The sequence below is a fragment of the Pollicipes pollicipes genome, unplaced genomic scaffold (genome assembly GCF_011947565.3).
Source record: "Pollicipes pollicipes isolate AB1234 unplaced genomic scaffold, Ppol_2.1 Scaffold_4740;HRSCAF=5597_pilon_pilon_pilon, whole genome shotgun sequence".
In the NCBI taxonomy this organism is placed as follows: Eukaryota; Metazoa; Arthropoda; class Thecostraca; order Pollicipedomorpha; family Pollicipedidae; genus Pollicipes; species Pollicipes pollicipes.
Window position 1 is genome coordinate 23032211 of NW_023596545.1, and position 21466 is coordinate 23053676.

A 21466-nucleotide genomic window follows, 5' to 3' on the forward strand; every position below is an offset into this window, starting at 1 on the left:
GGTTATCGTGACACCGCGAATATATCACTGGCTATTCACGTATGCATTCGCATGCTTGCTGTCTTATCCAGGTTTGACATGAGTGAAACTGATCAGTGCCACGGATTTTTACGCTTGAAATATGCGAGACAGATGTTTATTAACTAGACGAAGATAAGTTTTCAACCATACATTTCTTCTAAAATAATTTGCAATGACTCGCATGTATGACTTTGGCTTCGGAGTGCCTGATAAGCAGAGTTTGCTGCCACTTGCTTGAGCACAGCCCCCACGCAATGCCCCCTCTTCATGGGATGATTTTGTCGCTATCCTTTTGCCGGGGAAGACTCTGGATCGATTTACGTGTGGCACCATGCTGACGAAACATGCAGGACCGTGGGTGAGATAGCAGTGATATCAGCTTGAAATTAATACAGCTTTTATGCTTCGCTTTTGGATGACATTTGATTTGGCAGCTCAACCACCTCAACGGTTCTTAGCATCCTTAAAACGTGTGCCACACAACGTCGAGGAGCGCCAACACCAATCCTGAGCTGAGCCTGATTTGATTTCATGGACATGTCATACCGCACACAGTGCACTGCTGGCCATGCTTTCGTGAATCTGCACTCCCAGCTTTGCATGCTGCGTCTGTTGTTTGCGCGTGGTTTTCCGTCCTGAAGCAAAGCGGCGGATGTGCTATCAGCGGCGCCTCCGGTGACCAGCTCTGTCTGACGCTGACAGCCCGCGGTTAGCACTCCCCAGCGAGACGTGTAGTGACATGGGTGCACTCAAAGTTCTCCTGCGGCTGCTTGTCATTGGTGTCCTCGGTAAGTTTTTACTAGTCTTTCTGCGGAATGACACCGCTTTCTGTTACATTCCATTGTGCCACTGCGCTTTCCATTCCATTCCATTGTGCCATTGCGCCTTCCACTACATTCCACTGTGCCATTGCGCGGGGGTTGCATGGTATCCGGGGGCCAACACCGTTGTGACATTTCGCCGTTGGTTTTGTCAAAGTCGGGCGTCGGGCCCACCGTGTGGTGCGCGCATGGGTTTGCGGCCATGGACCGGGATTATGTGACCCGTTAGTGCGGTTAGTGGTCACTTGGGCGTGGTTCAGGTTGTAAGGGATGGGCGCAATCGTGGACTTTCACGGCTCGTTAAAATCGGTCACCACAAATTGTGCGTGAGGCTGAAAGTTCATCATGGGAGTCCAACAGTGTCGTCAGTTTGGAGGCAGCCCGACTTCAAGGCTATCTCTGTGAAACGGTTGATCATTTTTCCCACACCCAAAAAACAAACAAAAAACATCAGCACAACTGGCACTAATGGCCGACAGAACAGGTCATACATGGATGGTTCGAGCAGCGTATCTGGGCATGGAATGTATTAAAGGAAATCTTCAAAAAGATATACTTGCCACTTAGGAAAGAGGGGAAGGAAAAATTCCATGAAAGGGAATGTTCCACATTGGATGGTGTTCAAGCAGACATCAAGTATTATGAAATAAGCTCACTTATAGCTGTTTGTATATTTTTAAGTGAAAAAGCCTGTTCTAGGCAACACAACTTCTCCGTTAAGTAAATATGTTCCTCAATACGTCATTGCTTCATTACGTCATCGTACCTTCCGCAACAATGACTGAGAGCCAAATGATGGCCGTTATATCTGAAAATCGTGCTCACGAACGTCACATATGAATGACTCGACAATCATATTTTTCTTGGCCTTGATCGCTGCATGGCTCATGTACTTCAGGATATGAACGGCGTCAGTATGGTGTCATGGATGCCTAGGTGTCCTTGAAATAATACCCCCACCCCCCCCCCCCCACCCCCTCCCGAAAAAGCCTGCATATTTTCGCGGGCGCGTAGCTCAGAAGCTAGAGTGGTTTAGGTCTCAAGAGCGGTAGAGCTGTGAACTACACCGGTTGATCTGCAAGGTGGCTAATCCAGTTCAAACCGCCATGTAACAGTCGTTCACTCCCTTCAAAGGGAGTGCTCAATGATTTAATGGTCACCGTAGCCCTGTAATGGTCAAACGAGTTGAATGACCCCAACACGCGCCCGGGTAACAGGTTGAATACCTTTGGCTAATTCTGTTCGAAGCGAGCATCCGAGCGGCGACCCTACTGTGAACCATCTAAATGACGGTGGAGCTCTCCGTTTGGACAACGGAGGGTTACCTAGGAGGTCACCGCAGGGTGCCCCTCGGTGCCCTGCTGTGGCATGGTTCCCCAGCCAGATCTATTCCGTCCACCGTATATGACGGGAACACGTGATTGTGATTGTGCTGTTTTGAAACGAAAGTTGATGGGCGGGTTTTAGATCTGCGTTTAACGGTTCAAAAACTTAGAAATAATGAACAGATCGTCGCACCAAGGGCAGACAAATCCAATACACATGTCATTATGGACAAAGCTTCTTTTCTGAGCAAAATGGGCCATCTCCTTTCTGATGCCTCAAAGTTCATTTGCATTTCGCGGCATTCAAATAAAAGCCTGACTAAGGCGGCCAACGGCCTGGTCACCACGACAACTGCCCTGATGGGCCGGCAGCACTTCACAAAGGTCGCAGGTAAATGCATCCCTAGTTATGCCCACGGCAACGTAAAACCACCTGACACGAATAACCCCCTGAGACAACCTACATCTCAAATTCCCATACATACCTATCAGTTGACAAAACTTCAAATACCATGGTTGAACCCGACACACCAAGATGGTATAGCTTAAAGTCAACAAGAGAGCTCGCGGAAATTATCAAGTCCAGTAATCCCGCTGCTTGGCTTATCTTATTAGACGTAGAGCATCTGTTCACAAACGTGCTGACTGATGAGGCGATCCGGATTATACTGGAATGCGTCTACGACCACCCAACCTTGCCACTTCTGAAGCTGTCACAATCCATCCTTTAAAAAATGTCCCGATGCTGCACCACAGAAGCAACCTTCTTGTGTTCAAATGGAACACTCTGCCGCCAAGTAGATGGTTTTCCAATGGGGTCACCACTTGGATGTTTGTTTGCGAATGTGTACATGTGCTGTCTTCAAAGACGTAAAGGTTAAATCACTTATATACCGTAGGTATGTCGATGACGTATTTGTTTATTTTAGAGACGAGGTCTACTTCCACCAGCTGCAGGCCACTATGCAGCGGCAATCGTTTTTGCGATTTACAGCTGACCTACGTGTCAACCGCTGTTTACCATTTCTTGACATCGATGTGTATGTGAGTGACGAATCTTTTGGGACAGAAGTGCAACATAAACCTACTGCTGCTGGCAACTAGATGGACGAGCTAGCGAATCCCCAGAGCTTTACCGTATGGCCGTCATGCATTCGTTTCAGCGACGCTCTAAAATATTTCCCCGGATGGTCCAGCGTGCACCACAGACTTGAACGGCGCAAGCAATTGTTCGTTAATAACGGCTACTCGAACGACGCAATTGACCAAGCGACAGCATCCACCTTGAATCGACGAAACCTGAAACCACTCGACAAGAAACCGACCTATCAGCTTCTTTATCGAAATCAAATGTCCACGTCGTGTAAGGTGAACGACAAACTTTGCAGAACATGATCAGGACAAATGTCACACCGACTGACGAAGACAACGAATAAGAATTGCCATCTTTTACATGAGCAAGACAACTGAAAGCACTGCAATAAAAAATAACCTGACAGCAGACCAAAACCAACTAGAGCATGATAATATAGTGTATGAAGCGATGTGCCCGCCCGGAGATTGCCGGCTCCGCAACTCGACCTATACTGGAATGACGACATGTCTATCACGAGGCATGACCACGCACCTGCAGGAGCATTATCAGATTAGGGTAGCACGGAATGAGGCTAGTAGCTGCAATCTGAATGGAAATAGAATGCTAGAGATATCATTTCAGTGTGAGTTACACCACAACCTGAGAACATGAAATCCCAACACCAGGTAAAGGCTTTCATGTTAGAACCTATCTGCCATTTGAAAACGAAGCATGGCAATGTCAAATGTTTCCCAAATCTGTCCAATCTAGACCAACCATGTCTGACTGGTGAAAAACCGGAGAAAGTCACATTCAGACAAGACAGTAGTGTAAGCCTTCTTCCACGGAGAAAAACCAGGAGAATGGAGATATGGTTAAGTTGATATATCGGCCACATGCCTTTATCGAAACAGTAACAGAAGTATTTTAGAAGGTAATTGTAAGTAGAAGACTTCTGCTATTGTTTCGATAAAAGTACGTTGGCGAAATATCAACCCAACATTATCTCCATTCTCCTGGTTTTTCTCCGAGGAATAAGGCTAATGCTACTGTATTATCTATATGAAAGCCACATTCTTCTAATCACGCTCTTATCGCAGGAGCCAAAGAAATACTGCGTAACACCAGCGCCTAATTTGCCTATGACAATATACGGACGCGGAATTTTGGCGTATGAGACGGCAGTTGTACCGTCAATATATCCTAAATATTGCAGTGTAAATCATTCATGTTTCATATTTCCGTATTCATATTGCTTTGCGCCACACATCTAGGTCCGATTGCAGTATTGTTTTCTCGCGTGCGCATGGGCCCATTTGGAAGCTGCTTTTAACGATTGGAATGGCTAAGACTGACACTTCTGTAGTTGGAAATCTGAACGATTTATCCAAGTTTGGCTTACGGTGTGTAAGTATGACGTAAAATGTCTTTTCCGCGTACTTTTGCTTGCGGGTGGGAGGGTTTGCATGTGGTCCATTTGCCATTATTAGGCAGACACCCAGAGCTACACCCAGGGTTTTTTAGATAGTAGAGTGCACTTTGTAACAAATAGGAAGTAAGCGAAGCGCCATATTTTTGTTCACTAGCACAGTAAGTATTGACTTGCCCCACTTCGTCTCTTGGACTCCACGCTGCTTGTAGTGTCGGCATGTCACAAGGATTGGAATTGAGGACGTCAGTTCAGAGACAAAATTTTGTCTTGGAGCACAGATACTCCCGTTATGGTTCTTGGATCGCAATGCATCATGCACGAACCAATTATTGTCTGTTTTGCTACAGTGGATTGTGTTACAGCCTGCTTTAGAGTGTCCGTGCCGTCATTGCCCTTTAACCTTACTCGCCCCATGATTGACCTAAGCAGGCTGTGACAGCCCGTGATTCGCCTGGACGTGCACCTCAAGAGCCAACTTTGGTGTCGCTTCTGAATAACGGAGGGAACCAAATTTTCAGAGGTCATATTTAAGATAACAAGATGAGAGCCACGCGTTGTCCTGCCCAACGCCGCGCGACTTAACATCCATCAGAAGCGCTTAAGGGACAAAATTATCCACTGACCGTACTTATCAACGACACCTTCCTTACGATCCCTGGCGTTCCAGTGGGTCGGACCGGGGTGATGCCGTCAGCTTGGATTAAAACCATTCCGGTTCAGCTTGCGCTTGTTTCTGCATTCCAGAGATGTCCAGAAACAGACGTGGCCCACATGTAAAGAAAACGTCAGCCGCCGCAATTGTTGTTTCGTCTTTGCCTGTATATCAAAGTCATTTATGACGAAGTTTATCATAATTCATTCCGCATTTGTAAACCCTGCCAGTTAAAACTTTGTCATTTAACGAATCCGTCACACATGTGCGGATATCAATGCAAGTATGACACATGATTGAATGAGGCCACTTGGAACTATTGGCATGTTTTTTAATTGCAAAAGATCGATCTAATCATACAAGTTGTTCAGTGCATTTGCGAGGAACATTATTCACGTACATAAGGCAGTAGTAACAAACTTTTTCCGCGGGGAAAAACGGGAGTACCGATCAATATAAACCGTATTTATCTCCATTCTCCTGGTTTTTCTCCGAGGAATGAGGCTATTACTGCCGTCGGATGTAGATCACTCTAATTAACACAATTTCCTTCTCAGGGAATAAGCTCCTCGGTGCGTCATCCTTTGATGACGTCATGGAACATTTCTATGACGTCAGAGTCAATGTCAGGTTGGCCGTGGCCACATTTGTTTTCGACTATGAGCACAATACAGCCTATGAGATGGCACATCCACGTGACTATGTATGGCGTTCTTTATGTCCGATTGTCTCACAAAGCTTATTTTTTCTAAATGCTGCTAAATTATATCAATCTTGAAATCATTATCTTCCGATCGGTGTTGGTTGCATCGAAATCGGTTGATAAATAACTTTGCAATAGTAAAAATACCTCAAATCTTAGAGATTTTCCCCAACCCACCTACCAGAAAGCCTTCAGACGTTGTTTTCAAATGTGTATGTAAAGCGTTGCAATAGAGTACCGCTTAAGTACCGTTTTTCACCGTAAATAGCTTCCAAAGCGTCAGAGGCAAGGGCTGGGCGTCCACCTCTTCGCTCGGAATGCAGCAAACACGAACTCGGATTGGACGTAGAGACGCCAACCTTTGTAGAGCTGTGAACAGTCAAATAGCTGAGCGTTTGATATGCAAAATAAGACGTATCTTTAAAGCTCCAACATGTAGCAAGCCAAGGCCCGGTCATGGTCGCAGGGAATGTTTAAAACTAATGCGACAATGCAATGCTAGGCCATGCCATACAACTTCCCGGCCAGTAATTTTGATACGATCCCAGTCAAGATAATTGTGTTCATTCGCCAGTCCTGCAGTTACAATTCACCACTCTGTCGTGTGATGTTTGGAAATGTCAGCTCCAAACGTCAGGCACTTTGGTCGGGATTTGCGACCTGTTCCGTATAATTTATGAAATGATCCGAAACAGGATCCAAATACTTTCACAAGCAAAGTGTCAGAAGCGTTCTCAGAGCTGTCTATGGTCATTGCACCTAAAAAATGACCGATCCCGATTGAAATTTGCCAACTTTTTACAAAACAACCCGTCAGGAAATTATGACCGTCCCCCTTGCTGCCTATCGTGATAACATTTGAACTGGCCCCACACGCAAGGCCCCAAGTTGAAGGTTAGGGAGACTCACAGATCACACAGAGAGATCACAATGTTTTACTCGGAAAACTTTGGAGTTCTCAAAATTTTTCCCTTAAGAAAACTGGAAGTCCTCTCTAACGGTCAGATTCGGGATTTGCTTGGAAAGTTATTTTAAGTCATCATTATGAACGCATCCAGGAAAGGCAATACAGATAATATCAACGTCATCAGAACGGGCTTTCATTTTAGTGTAAGCGGGGCGTACGCCCATTGTGTTGCTGTAGTATCCGACAAGAAGGCATAAATCAAAGATTGGGCATGGGTGGAACCAGAGTGCCTATTGCAGCGGTGGACAGGGATTTGGAGGCTAACACTCACCCAGGTGGCCGGTTAAATACCCGTCGCTCGGTTGGGGGTCAATTTGACCCCCTAAAGTCTTAGAAACTAAGAGAGCTGGGGAGATGAAGCACACAGAGTGTGTTGGACTGTATGTTAACTCACTTGTGCCAAAATTTGGGGCTCTTAGATCATGACTGTTGGGTCAAAAAAGGTCAAGCAAGGTCGAACTATAGATTGGTATCAAAAGCGCTCCCAGATCTTCTTGTGCAACCAACGTGAACCAACATATCTGTTCTAGACAAAATGCCTCTGATGCTCGTTTAAGTTCGATGGCTTTGTGTGACCTTAGGAAGGTCATGGTGACCAGAATAATACAGGACTGCTTTGATTTTGCGTTTGGATAAGCCTGAAGAACTTCGCCGGGCAGAATGTTCCTAAAAACAAAAACTTGACCTGGGTAATTTTAGGCCTATTATAGTGGTTACCGGTAATTATATCACTATCGGGCATTTTGTAACCTTTGATAAGTCGATGGAAGATTGCCACGCGGTTCCGGGCACAAACAAATCCAAAATGAGCATCAAAAACTACTCTCGGCAGCAAGCTCTGGAGCAACTAAACAGGCTGATTTTGACTCGGTGTGACATACATACCCTTTTACCTGCCGTAGGTCTGTGACCTTATTAGACACATCTACATTTTGTATACCGAACGATCCGCTATGCAACTTTCTACGGCTGTGCAAAATTTGGTGTGGCCACGCCACGGCGTTCGGAAATCATTTCGAGGAAAAAATTCGGTCGGGGGATTTATTCCTGCCCGACCGCGTGGCAAGTGAGAAGTAAATATTTTTGATCGAACACGATACTGCTATGCCCCGTGGATAAAGTGTGGCGCTCACTTAGTGGATAACAAGCGTATCCAGGTTGCCAAAGGACATGCGATATTAAAGGGGGAGGTGATTAGGGCAAGTGTATCCAGCTTTGGAAAAGACGCATCTTATTAAGGGCATTATCAAGGATTAAAGTGTGGTCGATTGCCGCGGCCGTCAGCTGTTAGTGCCGGCGATCTTTGTGCACAGTAATCCCTTTGCCAATTGTGTCGAATGTAATCTCTTCCCTCGTATAGCTTCCACGATGTTGTTTGCTGCACAGACGTGATGGATAGAATGCAAGCAAGCAGCCTAATTGAGGCCTTCATATGCGAGACGATATGAGCTCCTCCTTGGTTCAATCCCTGAAAGCGTCTCCGGTACACGATGGTTCTCTTTATTCCTCTGCTGACACTTTTTATTCCTCTGATAACATATTTCATGCTGCTTTAAAAGCCCCCTTTTCAACCACAAGACCACCTGTCATACTTCTTTTGTTATAATAGAATGGCCGTACTCGTGTTGCAACTCTCTTACTCACTGAAAGGATCAGTGCATTTCGTGCACGCAAGGCAGTGCATATAGCTCGGGGAAGATTCAACTATTAACGTAAAAGCCAAATTATATTGGAGCTTCCTCCCAATAACGTCCTTTGGAACCACACCTGCGTATACCATGTAGCACAAATTTCGGTGAAATAGCTAGAAAAAAACAAATAGGACAAGTGGGAACAGTTAAAGAATTATAACCGTTTCGGAGAAACCGGCTGACAGGTGAAGGAACGCAGAGTAGGTCACTTTGCCCGGAATCAATTAAAATTGATATATGCATGGTTTTATTTTGTATTTGAATGAGAGGGCTACAGACCACCCAACTTTGGAAGAAAGGTGAACCACGTCCCGGAAGAACCTGTTTTGGGGTATTTTGATCGTAGGTTGATCCTGATTTTCACACTCAGACACCTTAGTTCATTTTGCAAAAGCAGCCCTGGCCGTATGCGTACGCAGCGTGCAATCTGGACGGCGGAGAAATGCCTCTGCGACATCATCTTAGCTGGTGATGCTGGTCTCTATCGGCAGGGAGCGGATTTTGCCAGATCATTGACTTGGGAGTGCAAGACTCGACATCATGCCGTTTCAAGGAGCAAGACAAAGTGACAGGGAGTGTTGGTGCAAGCTTCAGGTGAGGTCGCCCGCAGCTGGGCGCAAGAGCTTTCCTTTTCAGCTCAGCTGTTAAAGTACTCTGGCTGGAGGGTTCAAGGGCTGCTTCAGTCTCGGCAGGCGCAAGTTAGCGCGCTTGCTGTGCGCAGTTATCAGCTGGCGAGACATATGCGTATGCTGTGTGAGGCATGATTTCACTCACTGGGAACCGCGCGCTTAATGTGATTGCTTATGCCCTTCACATTTCGTGCTGCGCAAGCAAGCGAGCAAACACAACCTGCTTAATCACGCAATAGTGAAACCGGTAATCCCTTAGTATCAAAGCACACCTGTTGTGTTCTGCAGTGCACTCTCGCCGTATGTTATTACACATCAAGCCTGTTGCTGATCTGATGTGATGATGGTCTGTTTTTGTGCTCATTTAGCATGAAAGAGTGGAGATTGACTAACCATAAAACCGCGCCGACGCCCAAAACACTTTACCAAAGTGTCATTTACATCAAAGATGTTGATTTGTAAATTGCTTCAGCTTTTTGTGCTAAGACGTTGGTACGTTTCTGTAGTTTGCTTTAGTTTATAGTGCCTAAGACGTTGGTGCACTTCTAGCTACTTTTTTACAAACGCTATTATTTATGCTTGTGAATTACAAGGTCGGATTCCTGCTTTGCGGATGGTTTTCGAGTTTTGTGAATGACACAAACTCGTGATTACTATTCTTTTCGTCATAAATTAACCTTGCCTCCCATTGACAGGGCTACCTGCGACCAAAGTTGCACGGAGACCGCAACCCAGAGAAAAAATACGGTTTTTGGAACGGATATTTACCACCAGGTATGTATGTCAGCCTTATGCTGCAATTCTAATATGGACGTTCAACCCCATCAGGAAAGGCACCTCCACTGTTTTAGACTAGCAACACCGCCACACCGCGCACAAAAACTATGCGACAGGAGTTATTCGCACACATTGTGCAGGATGCACGCGCACTAGTCGACAGTTGGCATCTTCAACACACATTCACACACGTGGCGTCCTGGGCAGATAACTGAGAGACCTCAGTGGGACCTCAAGAAACATTCACAATCCATTAACGTGATCTGCTTCAAGGCTCGTACAAGGCAAGACAAATATTAACGTATTGTGCTGCATTGTGCTTATAAGGCATTAGTTTGTTTTTTACATCCTTCAGATGTAGGCTTTGGCATGGTGGACGATTTGCACTGCCGGACTAATATACAAATTTATTAATTATCATTATTCAATAACTTGGGGTGCTGGCAGTGTAGTGGTTAACGCAGACGCGTTAACCACTACACTACCACACTTTCCCACACACTGCGCGTCTGGGAAACCAGAGGTACAAGGTTCGATTCTCCGCGGTGCCCGCCCTTCCTGCCAAGGTGAAGGGCAGGCGGCGCCATATTGCCTCCGCAGCTGAGTGCGTCGTAAACCCTCAACGACACACACAGACATCCCCCGTGGCCTGAAGTTCGTCCCGTTTGGTAGGGCCTGCGCGCCGCATCCGTCCTCTCACGTCAGGTAGGGGCCTGGGTCGGCGCACTGGATCACCGGCAGCGTCGCCGCCTGTCGGCAGGACTCAGAACTGTGCGTGGCGGCCATTCACGACGCGCGGCTGGCGCACCCGGCGCGGTGGACGGGGCCGGCTGCTGTCGCGCTGGCCGTCGTGCCACACGACGGGGACTTCGCGGAGAGCTTCCGAAGAGGCGTCCGAACGGCACATAAGGAGCGAGACAGCACGAAAAGGGCCTTCGCCTTCACCAGTGCTAAGGTCATCGGTACGTTACCCGAACATCACTTGAAAGAGACTCAGTGGTTAAGGCCCACAAGCTTACCACCATTGTACCACCCAATGGGTCTTTTTGGCATCATCGCGTCAGTCACGTGTATTGCGTGGGCCATTTTTCGAGTACCCCAGCCAATCCAGATCTCGTGCGCATGATCCTCGGTTTCTTGTCAGCTCAGTTTACCCTTGCTAACTGTGATAGCCTGGCCGATGGCTCGAGTGCATGTGTTTACATCTTCCTGATAGGCAAAGTTCACAGAATGGCATGCAGGTAGATGGGCATGAACGCAACGTTTTCACTTTATCTTACAGCATGCAAAACTGAAATGACCCCACGTAATCTTAAACGCAGCCCAGCCGCAACGGCAGAAAGGTTAACACCGATACTGATTGAGGATGTTAGCCCCGAAGCTCGTAAAGAAGCGCGATAGCCGCCAGTTAAAATGCTGCTGGTCCTAAGTAAGCTGATATCCCTGAATAGTCTTAGCTCCGTTGTGCGGTAATTAACAAGACAGTCGTGCAGTTTCCCTACTCGCTTTAAGTGGAGTGTAAGACAGTCTTGTTTGCTACTTTCAAATTACGTCACGGTCGAGAGGACCACTGTTATTTGTTTCGATAAACATATGTTGCCAAAATATCAGCAAACCTCTACCTCCATCTTCCTGATCTGTCTACGCGAGATACGGCTATTACTGCTGTCAGCCGTATCGTCGAGATGTGTCTTATCTATATGCATAATGTTCCTCGCAAATGCACTTAACCTGCGAGCAAGTTTTATGAAACAACGAACGCCATGTATGGGCTCTCGTGGTCCATTGTTTACAAATTTTGCTGGTCGAATTGCAGACAAGAAGGGGCCACTAGCATTTCTAATTATTTGGGTACTTGGTCGTTAAGCGTGGAACGCTTATAGATGTTTGAGCGCGATTTATGTAATCAAGGGATATTTCTCCCTAGTACGACTAGAGTGCCACACATTTTTCATGCTCATGAGCTGAAATGTACCCGCAGCTCCATTTTTGTGCAAAAGGGCCTTATGCACCCGTCAACAAACACTCTGTGACTTCTCCACGTCTCGTGCCGTTTCAGCTATTCAACGCAATTTTAGCCGGCTGTCACCAATACCTGGCCGCTGATCGGCTGGCCCGAAAGTCTTTGCATTTTGTCTCTGGTACATTCAGCAGGAGCTTAATAGTCAAATCTGATTTAAGCCAACTAGACGAGTGAAATAAAATCATAAACCATGGTCTGTAAGTCATGATAACTGAAGATGAAAAGGTCGGAGAGGAATTGTGATTAAACGAGAACCAATTGATCGCGGCCAAATTATGCTAAATTGTAAAGACAAAATGACGACTCAGGGCATGATGTACAATTCAAAATGCTCCCGGGATGGTACTCTACGACTAATGGGTTTTGTTCCAATTTTTATGCTTGTATAGTTTGATGCCATATTGAGCCCCTGTAGAATACGCCTTCTGTACGAAGGCATAATGGTCTGTTGATCATTACTGGCATGGCGTATGTCTTTTGTATTGCATTGTGTCAACTAATGTGTGTGTTCTTGACCGCACCTGAGAGAAATTCACGGGTCAAGTAACCCAATGGGTATTCATTTGAAATTTGCAACGGGCTGGGCCGAGTACAGGTTCTGTGGAAATAACGCGTAGAGATGTGGGTATGGCGCTTGATGCGGGATGGGTAGGACGCTTACAAAATGGCAGGTAATGCAGTGCTTATGGCGTAATTCCTCGTAGAATAACCAGCGAAATGGACAGATAAATGCATTGGTATTTCGGCGACATGTCTTCATCGAAACTACTATCAGTAGTAAATTCAAAATTTCCTTCTGCAATTTACTACAAATACATTCTTAGGCAATTTTAAATTTGCTACTGATATTCGTTTCGATTAACGCGTATGACTGAAATATCAAAGCATTTAGGCATCCATTCTCCTGATTATTCTACGGGAAATAAGGCTACCAGTGCTGTTTTAGTGGCAAGCGTAATGCTCCTCACAAATGCACTTTAAAATACGAAACTATACGTTGATATTTCAAGCAATGTTTCACTATGGTATTGCATACGCTTCTTTTCATCATCATTAGCCCACTCACGCCACTTCTGCAGCTATTTATCCCCTCGCTCTGATTCGCCGTTTTCCATAACGCTGACTGGGAGGGGGGGGGGGGGGTTCCATACGACCCGTTGACCTTCCCAAATTAATAAAGATAGATGGGACACGATTTCAGAGCCCATTCCTGACATCACGGTGGTCCACGAAGGATTTCGCTACAGGGAAGGACGCCCGACCAGCCTGGAAATCTACGTCGGCGATTCGGAGAATACGGACATCGAAATCTTCAGTTCTTCCGGTGCTGTCAGTCGAAAAGCCCAGATCACTGGAGGTAAGCTGTCACTGCGGCAAGCTGTCGAGCACTTGCGAGGCATGCCTGTGGCAATCACGAAATTCGCTCGCCTGCGGTTGCACTTTGAGCTCTGCATTATCGTATACGGTAACGTGGAAATCCAGTTTAAGGATACAACTAGACAGCACATTTAGGTGAAAAGATTTTTCGTTTACTAGGCTCATTTCCTTTTCCAATTTCCATGTAACGGCTATCCTTAGGTGCTTGAGGGTCCAAATTTTGTGAAATATACTTGAAACTGCCGCCCCCCCCCCCTAAAAAATATTGGGTGCCTCATCTTTGTGCCGATTATTTGCGGGCAAAGCTTTCGATTAAATTAAAGCAGGAGCTCGGAATTTCCTACCGCGGTGAATGAATATCAGCACTATAAGTCAACACCAGGGCGATCTGAAGGCTAGTCATGTATGCCATCCATGTGGCCATGCATCTGTATCTTTTCAATAAATACACCCACACACCGTGCGATTCTTTCTGGATCCCGCAGCCCACGCGCCCCCCGGCCGTGACGGTTCCCCCTGGTCAGGCGGTACGGACGCATTCAGCGCCCGGTGCAGCGGAGTGGTCAAATTAATTCCCACTGCACCCCCTTTCAAACGCCACTGAACATTTCGCTTCCTGTTTCCACTCCAGGAAGTTGTATTTCCTGCGTAAGCGCCCCGCTATTCTGTCCTGTAAACAAAACACAATTTTACCTGACCTAGTGCACAAAAAACACAGCTCGAACTATATCCCATATGTACGGCGGGAGCCTGACTTGATACTTAGCGTGCGGAAGCTGCCCGTCGCCCGTATCAAGTTACACACTCTACATACGACCCCGACCTACACCACGAAGCCTGCCATCACCTCTCCCTTCAGCTGACGTCTGTTAACTGATGTTGCTGATGCAAGGCGATGTCATCTGCCGCGTCTGTGAAAGCTGTTATCTCGACTGAACGAAAAGACCAGTGCTTCTAAGCTGCTGGAGAGCTGACATGCACACCAATTATTCTTCGTTTCATTCACTAAGCGTCTGCAGCAACATCTGTGACAAGTGTAGGATTCATGCTGTCCCATATCCTCAACATCAGAAGCAAGTTGGAGTCGATTCCTCACATGCAACCCCTTGTCAGTTAAGCGCCGTTGGGACACCGTTACCAAGGACCAGGATTAGTTAACAAGGTACCTCCCAAAGGTGGTCTCCATGATCAGAAGACTATCCCAGCAGATTATGAGTGGAATGTGCGAAAACGATTGAGGTAGCGGACTCCATGAACCAGATCTTTCCGCGGGTATCCCATACTTAGCCGGTAAATCCACGGTGTGGCTTTTTTGTTTCCCTCCTTCCATGCAATAGCGGCATGCTACGCTCCCCGCATGCGAACGATGAGATTTACATTTACCAGCGGTGGAAGGGGGAGGGGTAGATTCTACCTCCCACGAGATCTCGAGTAGTGCTAGTCAAATTCTGATGATGGGCGAACACCGTTCGATTTGTGGATAACCACTCAAATTTTTCGATATTCTTAGAGCAAACACAGTTCGACTTGGAATGTGCCGTCTTTTGTATATCTGAGACTATAAATCAAAACGAAATTTGGTGCGGTCACGGGGCTGGCAAAAGCGCTTTTTAAATTTAAGGTTATGCTATTCTGATTTGTTTATGATAGTAACATGCACACTTAGCAACATACTTGGTGATCATTAAAACAGTGCACCGGGGCGGGTCCGTGTAAGCATTATGGAACAGCCACCATCAGCGTCACTTTTCTCCGTCCTCCCGCCACTTGACTTTCCTTTTGGGTGTTTGATCAACAGGTGTCGATTCAGATTTCTTCAGGTTTCCTCCGCCCCCAGTGTCTAACTTGGTCCATTTTCCGATGGTAAGTTTCCTCCCCCCCCCCCCCCCCCCCCGCCCGCTCCCGTGTACGAACCCCAATTACAAGGAGCACATTATCAATGGCAGCTTGAAGAAATCAACATTTTAAAACGCATGCTCGCTGTATTCAATGACGAGGCTCGTATGTTTTGTTGACTGCGGTCTATTTTGTGTGTTGTTAAAGTGTTCTGCTATTATTAACGGCTGGACTGGGATGCCAGGCGATGCTCACATAACGGAGAGAGGTATGTCGCAAAGGAGCGATCTACATAGTTGCATTTGGTTTTATGTTTGATCTTCCTCGTGCTTTGCTTTACTGTATTTGTACTTCATGTTGGGACACGATTGAAGGAAATTGGATTCGCACGTTATGATTATAATGTGCAATCATATGATTTGGCTGCACTGTATCTGACCAATGCCGACTTGTAGGAGCTGGATGGCAAATTGTCCTGCTTTGGCGCCGTTTGCGCGCGCACACGTCGGTCGTGAGATACTTTCTGATGGCCTTCCGTCAAATATTCGTCACGCTGTAGGTTATGCAGCGGGAGATATAAACAGGCTTGCAGGGACACCATTTTCGAACCATGACTTAAAGGGTCGGTACTGTTTCAGTTGAAGATATTGAAGAAGGCATGAGAGGTGATGAAATAAGCTCACTTATGACTGCTGATATACTGTCTGCAAAACGCTGCTCGAGCCAACACAATTTATTTGACTAGTAAATATGCTCCCTAATACATTATTGTTTGATTACGTCATCACACCTTGCACAACATTAATTGAGAGCCAAGTGACGACCGTTAAATCTGGAAGTCGTGCTTGCGAATGCTGGGTATGAACGATTCGACAATCATCTGTGTTTCGCATTGATGGTCGCATGAACCGTGGAAGGACATAATCTTGCTGCGCCGTGGATGCCTACGTGACCTTTAAATAGCCTCCCCGAATTGGTATGCACATCTTCGCGGGAGTGTAGCTCGGAAACAAGCCGGTTTTAGCTCTTCGGAATGGCAGGGCCATGGTCTACACCGAAGGATCTCCAAGATGATTTTTTCAGCTCGAACTCCCAAACAAATGTGAAACCCTCCCTTGGATTTGCATTTGTTGGATCCTTCTGGTCGTTTAGTCCAAGACTATATTCTGGTTTCAATCTGTCTGTCTCCCGGCAGCTGGCAAGTATGCCATCTATAAGCACGCGGCAGCCTACAGTCTCCGCTGTACTAATCAGCCGGCGCGCAGACGACTGTCGCCAATGCTTACCGTATAGGGAGAGTTTGCTTGCATCGCGCCTTGGACGATGGTTTGATCAGAACTGCAGAGCACGTCCCCTCCTCTCGTCTCGCTGATTCAGAATTTATCATTTTCAGTTTACGATCAATTCTGATTCTGAGATTACAATGGCGCCAAAGGATTTTTAACTTTGACCCGATGAATGTCAGGGGAAGTCACTGAAGTAAAAATAGTTTGATTATCCCGTCTTTTGGTGGGCATGCCGCGTAAGATAAGTACTTGAAGCAGATTGTCACTTTAAACTACAAAATTATCTCAATAGCTTTTAGTCATGTTTACTTGTTAAGTCAAATAAGTCGAACGAACCTCATGAATATCAGTGACGATTGGTTCATAAAATGTTTGCTGAAGGGGGTTCCATGAGAAAATCTGATCACTGAGGGCACTTCGGACACTAGGACCATACATGACCCGAAGGTTAGGACTTAAGAATCTCAAATTCTGACACGACTGAGTTCATGTTTGACCCTGTCTGTCCAATGAGGTTATTGATTCCAGCTTTCGCAGTTTTGGAGACCTCAGTGGACGTGAAATTGGCCACTGTAGTACATCATATTGACGTCATATTACATCGCGCAAAACGTGATTCGTGATCGAAGCTTGCATGGCCTGCTCACCATTGATTAAGAGCCAATTGGCATCCACTATATTTGAGAATCGTGCTAAAGGACGCCAAGTCTGAGCAATTCGACGATAATATTTTTCCTCGCCTTGAACGCCACATGGCCTATGTGGTGGCGGGATTGGAATGGCGTTGCTGTGTCATCATGTATACCTGAACGGCTTTGAAAAGTCTGAACAAAACAGTCTGCTTATCCTTGCGGTATGAAGGTTAGAAGCTAGACAGTTTTATGTTTTAAGACAGGCAGGGTGTGAACCGCACCGAATAATTTTCAAAATGGCTAGTTTAGCTCAAGATCCCATGCAAATGTGGAGCACTTCCTTTCGTGTAAATAGCACTGGGAAGCAAACATGCGTATTAGCAGTGTATTATGCGCAAATCAAGTGTATTCATTTATGAGTTCAGTTACGCGGCCATCACTACAGACCAGCGCTGGATTTCTTTCTTCTTTTAGCACCCCATACGGCATGACGTGCATTGACGATATGCTCACACTGAAATGCTGAATGGCTGAGGCACGACTGCCTGAGTATACACCCCAGACGTAGCGCAAATGATATACATGAACCGTGGACTGCTACAGATATGCCGATGCTTGCCTGCCGGCGACACGACGTCTTATGAGGCAATATCGCTGCGAGATTGACTGTATAAGAGCACGTAGAAGAGCACGGGCTGACTCCTTCGTAGTACTTAAATATCCCGGTAGGTGGCCGTGGCGATCCGGGATGTTTTGCTTCCCCAAAGATTGTAATGAACTCCTGTTTTTGGCCCTTTCTGGTTGTGTTTACTGGAAATTCGTTCCGCCTGCAAAACATTGACAAAAAAGGTTGAGTTCGTTACGCCTGAAAACCGTGCTCACGAACGCCAGATATGAACGGCGCGACGAGCGTATTCTTCTTGGCTTGAACGCCGCATGGCCAATATGGTGGAAGCACTCGCGTGGCATAGCTATAGCACCATTCATACCGGTGTGACTTTGAAAAGTGCACCAAATATTCCATGCAATTCGTGGGCGTCTAGCTCAGAAACCAGAGAGCCTGAAATCTTAAAAGGAACAGGGAGTTGAAACACCCTGAATACTCTTTAAAAGATTATCCTGGTGCAAACCCCTACACAAATGTGAAACACTTTTTTAAGTGTTGGCAATCCTCACTATCTTCACATAGTTAGATATCGGCCGTACCGAAGGCTGATGTGTCAAATGATGCGAAATTGGTGGATGCTGAATGAGAGGCAAACAATCTTTTTATCGCCAGCATCTGACACAGAGCTAAACCAACATGCTAGAGGCCTTCATAAATTGCTGGTGTATCTACTGACACCAATGTCGTATGGCTTACAAAACAAACATAGTTTATGCAAGCCCGGGTGTAGTCTTATAAAACAACTTTGGGGGAGGTGGAGGGTCTGTACAGTGAAAAAGGCAACCTAACCCCAGACTACAGACATATAGGTTTCTCCTCAGTGGAAGGGGGTGGGGATAGCACCCCCCTCAAATGAATAGAAACTACGCCCCCAGTTTAGGCCAATTAATGAAGTGTTAAGTGTACCGGTTACTGGTTATCGAAAGTAGGTTACGCTTGCAATAATTCAGCCACTAATACACGTAGATGCGCGCCTTTTTTAACCTTAAGCAGGTGCGAATGAAGCTACCTTTGCCTAGGAAATAAAAAGGCAGGAATTTGACTAAAAAGCTCAGTTTAAGAAAACTGTTGTCATACCTGCCTTGAAAAGGCAGGTATGGCAACAATTTTCTGATCACATTTTTTAAAAATTTGTTTTGTTTTTTGAAACGTAAGTGCCAACTAGTTTGTTTTATCCGGTGCGTTCTTGCCGTAGTCTACGCCCGTCATGGGTATTTTCAACTTTATTTTCTCCCTTTGTCGCTGTGTGTAAGTACGGGAAAGTGTTTTGTGTGCGAACCCTTCATATGACGGTGACCCAGTTGAGCGCCTGCCTTCGGATCCTGAGCATTAGAGCGTCTGCCCTTGCTTTAGACTGGCCGGCTGGAGGTCCAGGATGCGCAACAGCTGAACCTGCGCCGGTAGTAGATTGCCCGGCCTAATCTGATAGATGGTCCACGGTGATGCAGCCAATCTCAAGTCTTAAGGTCGTTTTGAGTTTGAGGGTGTGAACGTTGCGTGCCGCAGGTGCTACAATGGTCAATGTATTTTGGATTGAAATGAATGCCTTACCCAAACTTTTTGAAAAAAGCTGTCAAGGAATTATACGCCATATAGCATTGACAGGTGTATTGATTGATAACAAACAATTTAGCATATTCCATGCGGTACAGGAAAAAAGGTTCAGTTCAGGCTTCGGAAACACAACCCTTTCGTTGTAAATTCAGCACGCTAACGGTTAAGCTGCAGATACCACTGGATGTAATGCAAAAGCCGGAAAATTTACGGCGTACCGTGCACCAAGACTTTGACCCAGTACGCCGTGAGAGTTTGGCGTTGGCGTCCAGACAAAAAGAAATGGTCAATGGATCTGTTCCAGACCAGTGTTCTAGAATTCCCGTCTTTGGGTGTAAAGCACTATGCTATGAAGACGAATTTTTCACTCCTTTTACCCATATTTTATGTGAATTTTTTACTCCTGTCCGACATTGCCTAATCGCAAATGTCAAAACCCTGTTTTCATTTCTGAGGTTTTCAGATGTCATACAAAACCGAGCTCACTTGAAACCACCAAGCCAAAACGATGCTCCACAGAACCTGGACACCTGTGGCTATGTCCTGCCTCACCTACATCTGAATACTGTCTATGTATGCGCAGAGCAAGGCCTCCAGGTGCCTCCAAGCCTAAGAATCCCAGCGACCCCAGCCGCTTGCACGCATTCAGTTTGGTTTGTTTACAAAATGCATCACAATCTGCAGCTGTGCGCCAAATGCAAGGTTTTCACGCATCCACCATTTTTTTTTCTCAACACCACAGCACGAAAGCAGAGCCTGCCGCAAACACTAGCAAGGCGGGATAGATAATTTTACTCCACGTAGCTATCTTTTCCGAGGAAAGTTGGCTACTAAAATGCATCACTCCCGAAATGCAGGAGTAAAAAGCTCAAGAAATACCTTCTTAATTAAGCTTACAAGATGAATATCACCATTTAAGCACTTGTATTAACAGATTTTAAGTCAAATCAGCTGACAACAAAATTTTGCGAGAAATGTTCCAGTCCTTATATTTATTTAGCTACTTTTGTTTTTATTGGTATCATACGAGTGTGATACTGCTTTATTCTTCCTTCCTTTTTGATTGCCTTTAGAGGTACCATCTGCTGCTTAAACTTTTGACCAAATTCTCTGCAAGATGCTGCAACTGCAAACTTGTACGCAATTCATACCTAAATTGACTTAATTCGCCAGTCGCCCAAACATGTTTGATATGCACCCAAGCGTGAACAATTCACAGGGGATGACGGGGACAATTTGAAGCGCGGAACTTATTTTCACCGCCATTTTTGCCCTTTTAAACTCCCGGTCATCCGTTTTCTTGGTTCATGGGGTTGCTCCATAATGATAAATCTAAACCTTTCGAGTGTCCGACTCACCATGCTACCTGGCTAGGCTTTGCTAATGCAGGGCCCTAGGACCGACCTGACGCAGCTAATGCAGAAATGTTTGATGGCGAAATTCTGACCTCTGGAGATGTTTATCATGCACACCTCCTTGTTTTGCATTTTAGTCTCGTAGGTTGGTGAGCATGATGGTGGCATTTATATTTAGGGGTGAGTGGGATCATGCAAAAGGTTCTGACTTTTTTGGGGGGGAGGGGAGGGCAGGAAGAAGCCAGTAAGTCTCGTGTGGACCAAGTAATTGCTTACCGTACCTGCTTTCAATACATGATTGGTAACCAGAGTTGGCCATTTTCTGTTTCAATCCATCGAGTTTTACCATAAGACAAATTATGATGCCACAAGGTATGCAATGGGCTTATTTTGCACCATATTCCTGGTTATTTGCCCTAAATTTCTTAAAGTAATCTCTCATGGCATGGATCTCTCATGACCGGCAAATGACTACTGTATATATGCAGTATATTGTTAACACAGGGATACTCTAAGCTGCATAGCAACTATAAGATGAGTTGAATATTAGTTTGTAACAAATAGTCAGACCATCCCATTCAAAATATGAAGCCAACATCTCAAACTTTACCATTAAATATGAATAAGCAAGCCTAAATGGATG

General features: G+C 45.8%; 1 protein-coding gene across 1 annotated transcript in view; it reads left to right on the plus strand.

Annotated features, from left to right (window-relative positions):
• The first annotated feature begins 724 nt into the window (after positions 1–724).
• Positions 725–21466, plus strand: part of LOC119099286 (receptor-type tyrosine-protein phosphatase kappa) — a 92145-nt gene continuing 71403 nt past the window's right edge. The window contains exons 1-5 of the mRNA XM_037222409.1: positions 725–809; positions 9179–9281; positions 10012–10090; positions 10854–11055; positions 13318–13473. Of these exons, the coding sequence (XP_037078304.1) occupies positions 761–809; positions 9179–9281; positions 10012–10090; positions 10854–11055; positions 13318–13473 (589 nt within the window). The 5' untranslated portion in view covers positions 725–760. The remainder of the gene's footprint in view (positions 810–9178; positions 9282–10011; positions 10091–10853; positions 11056–13317; positions 13474–21466) is intronic.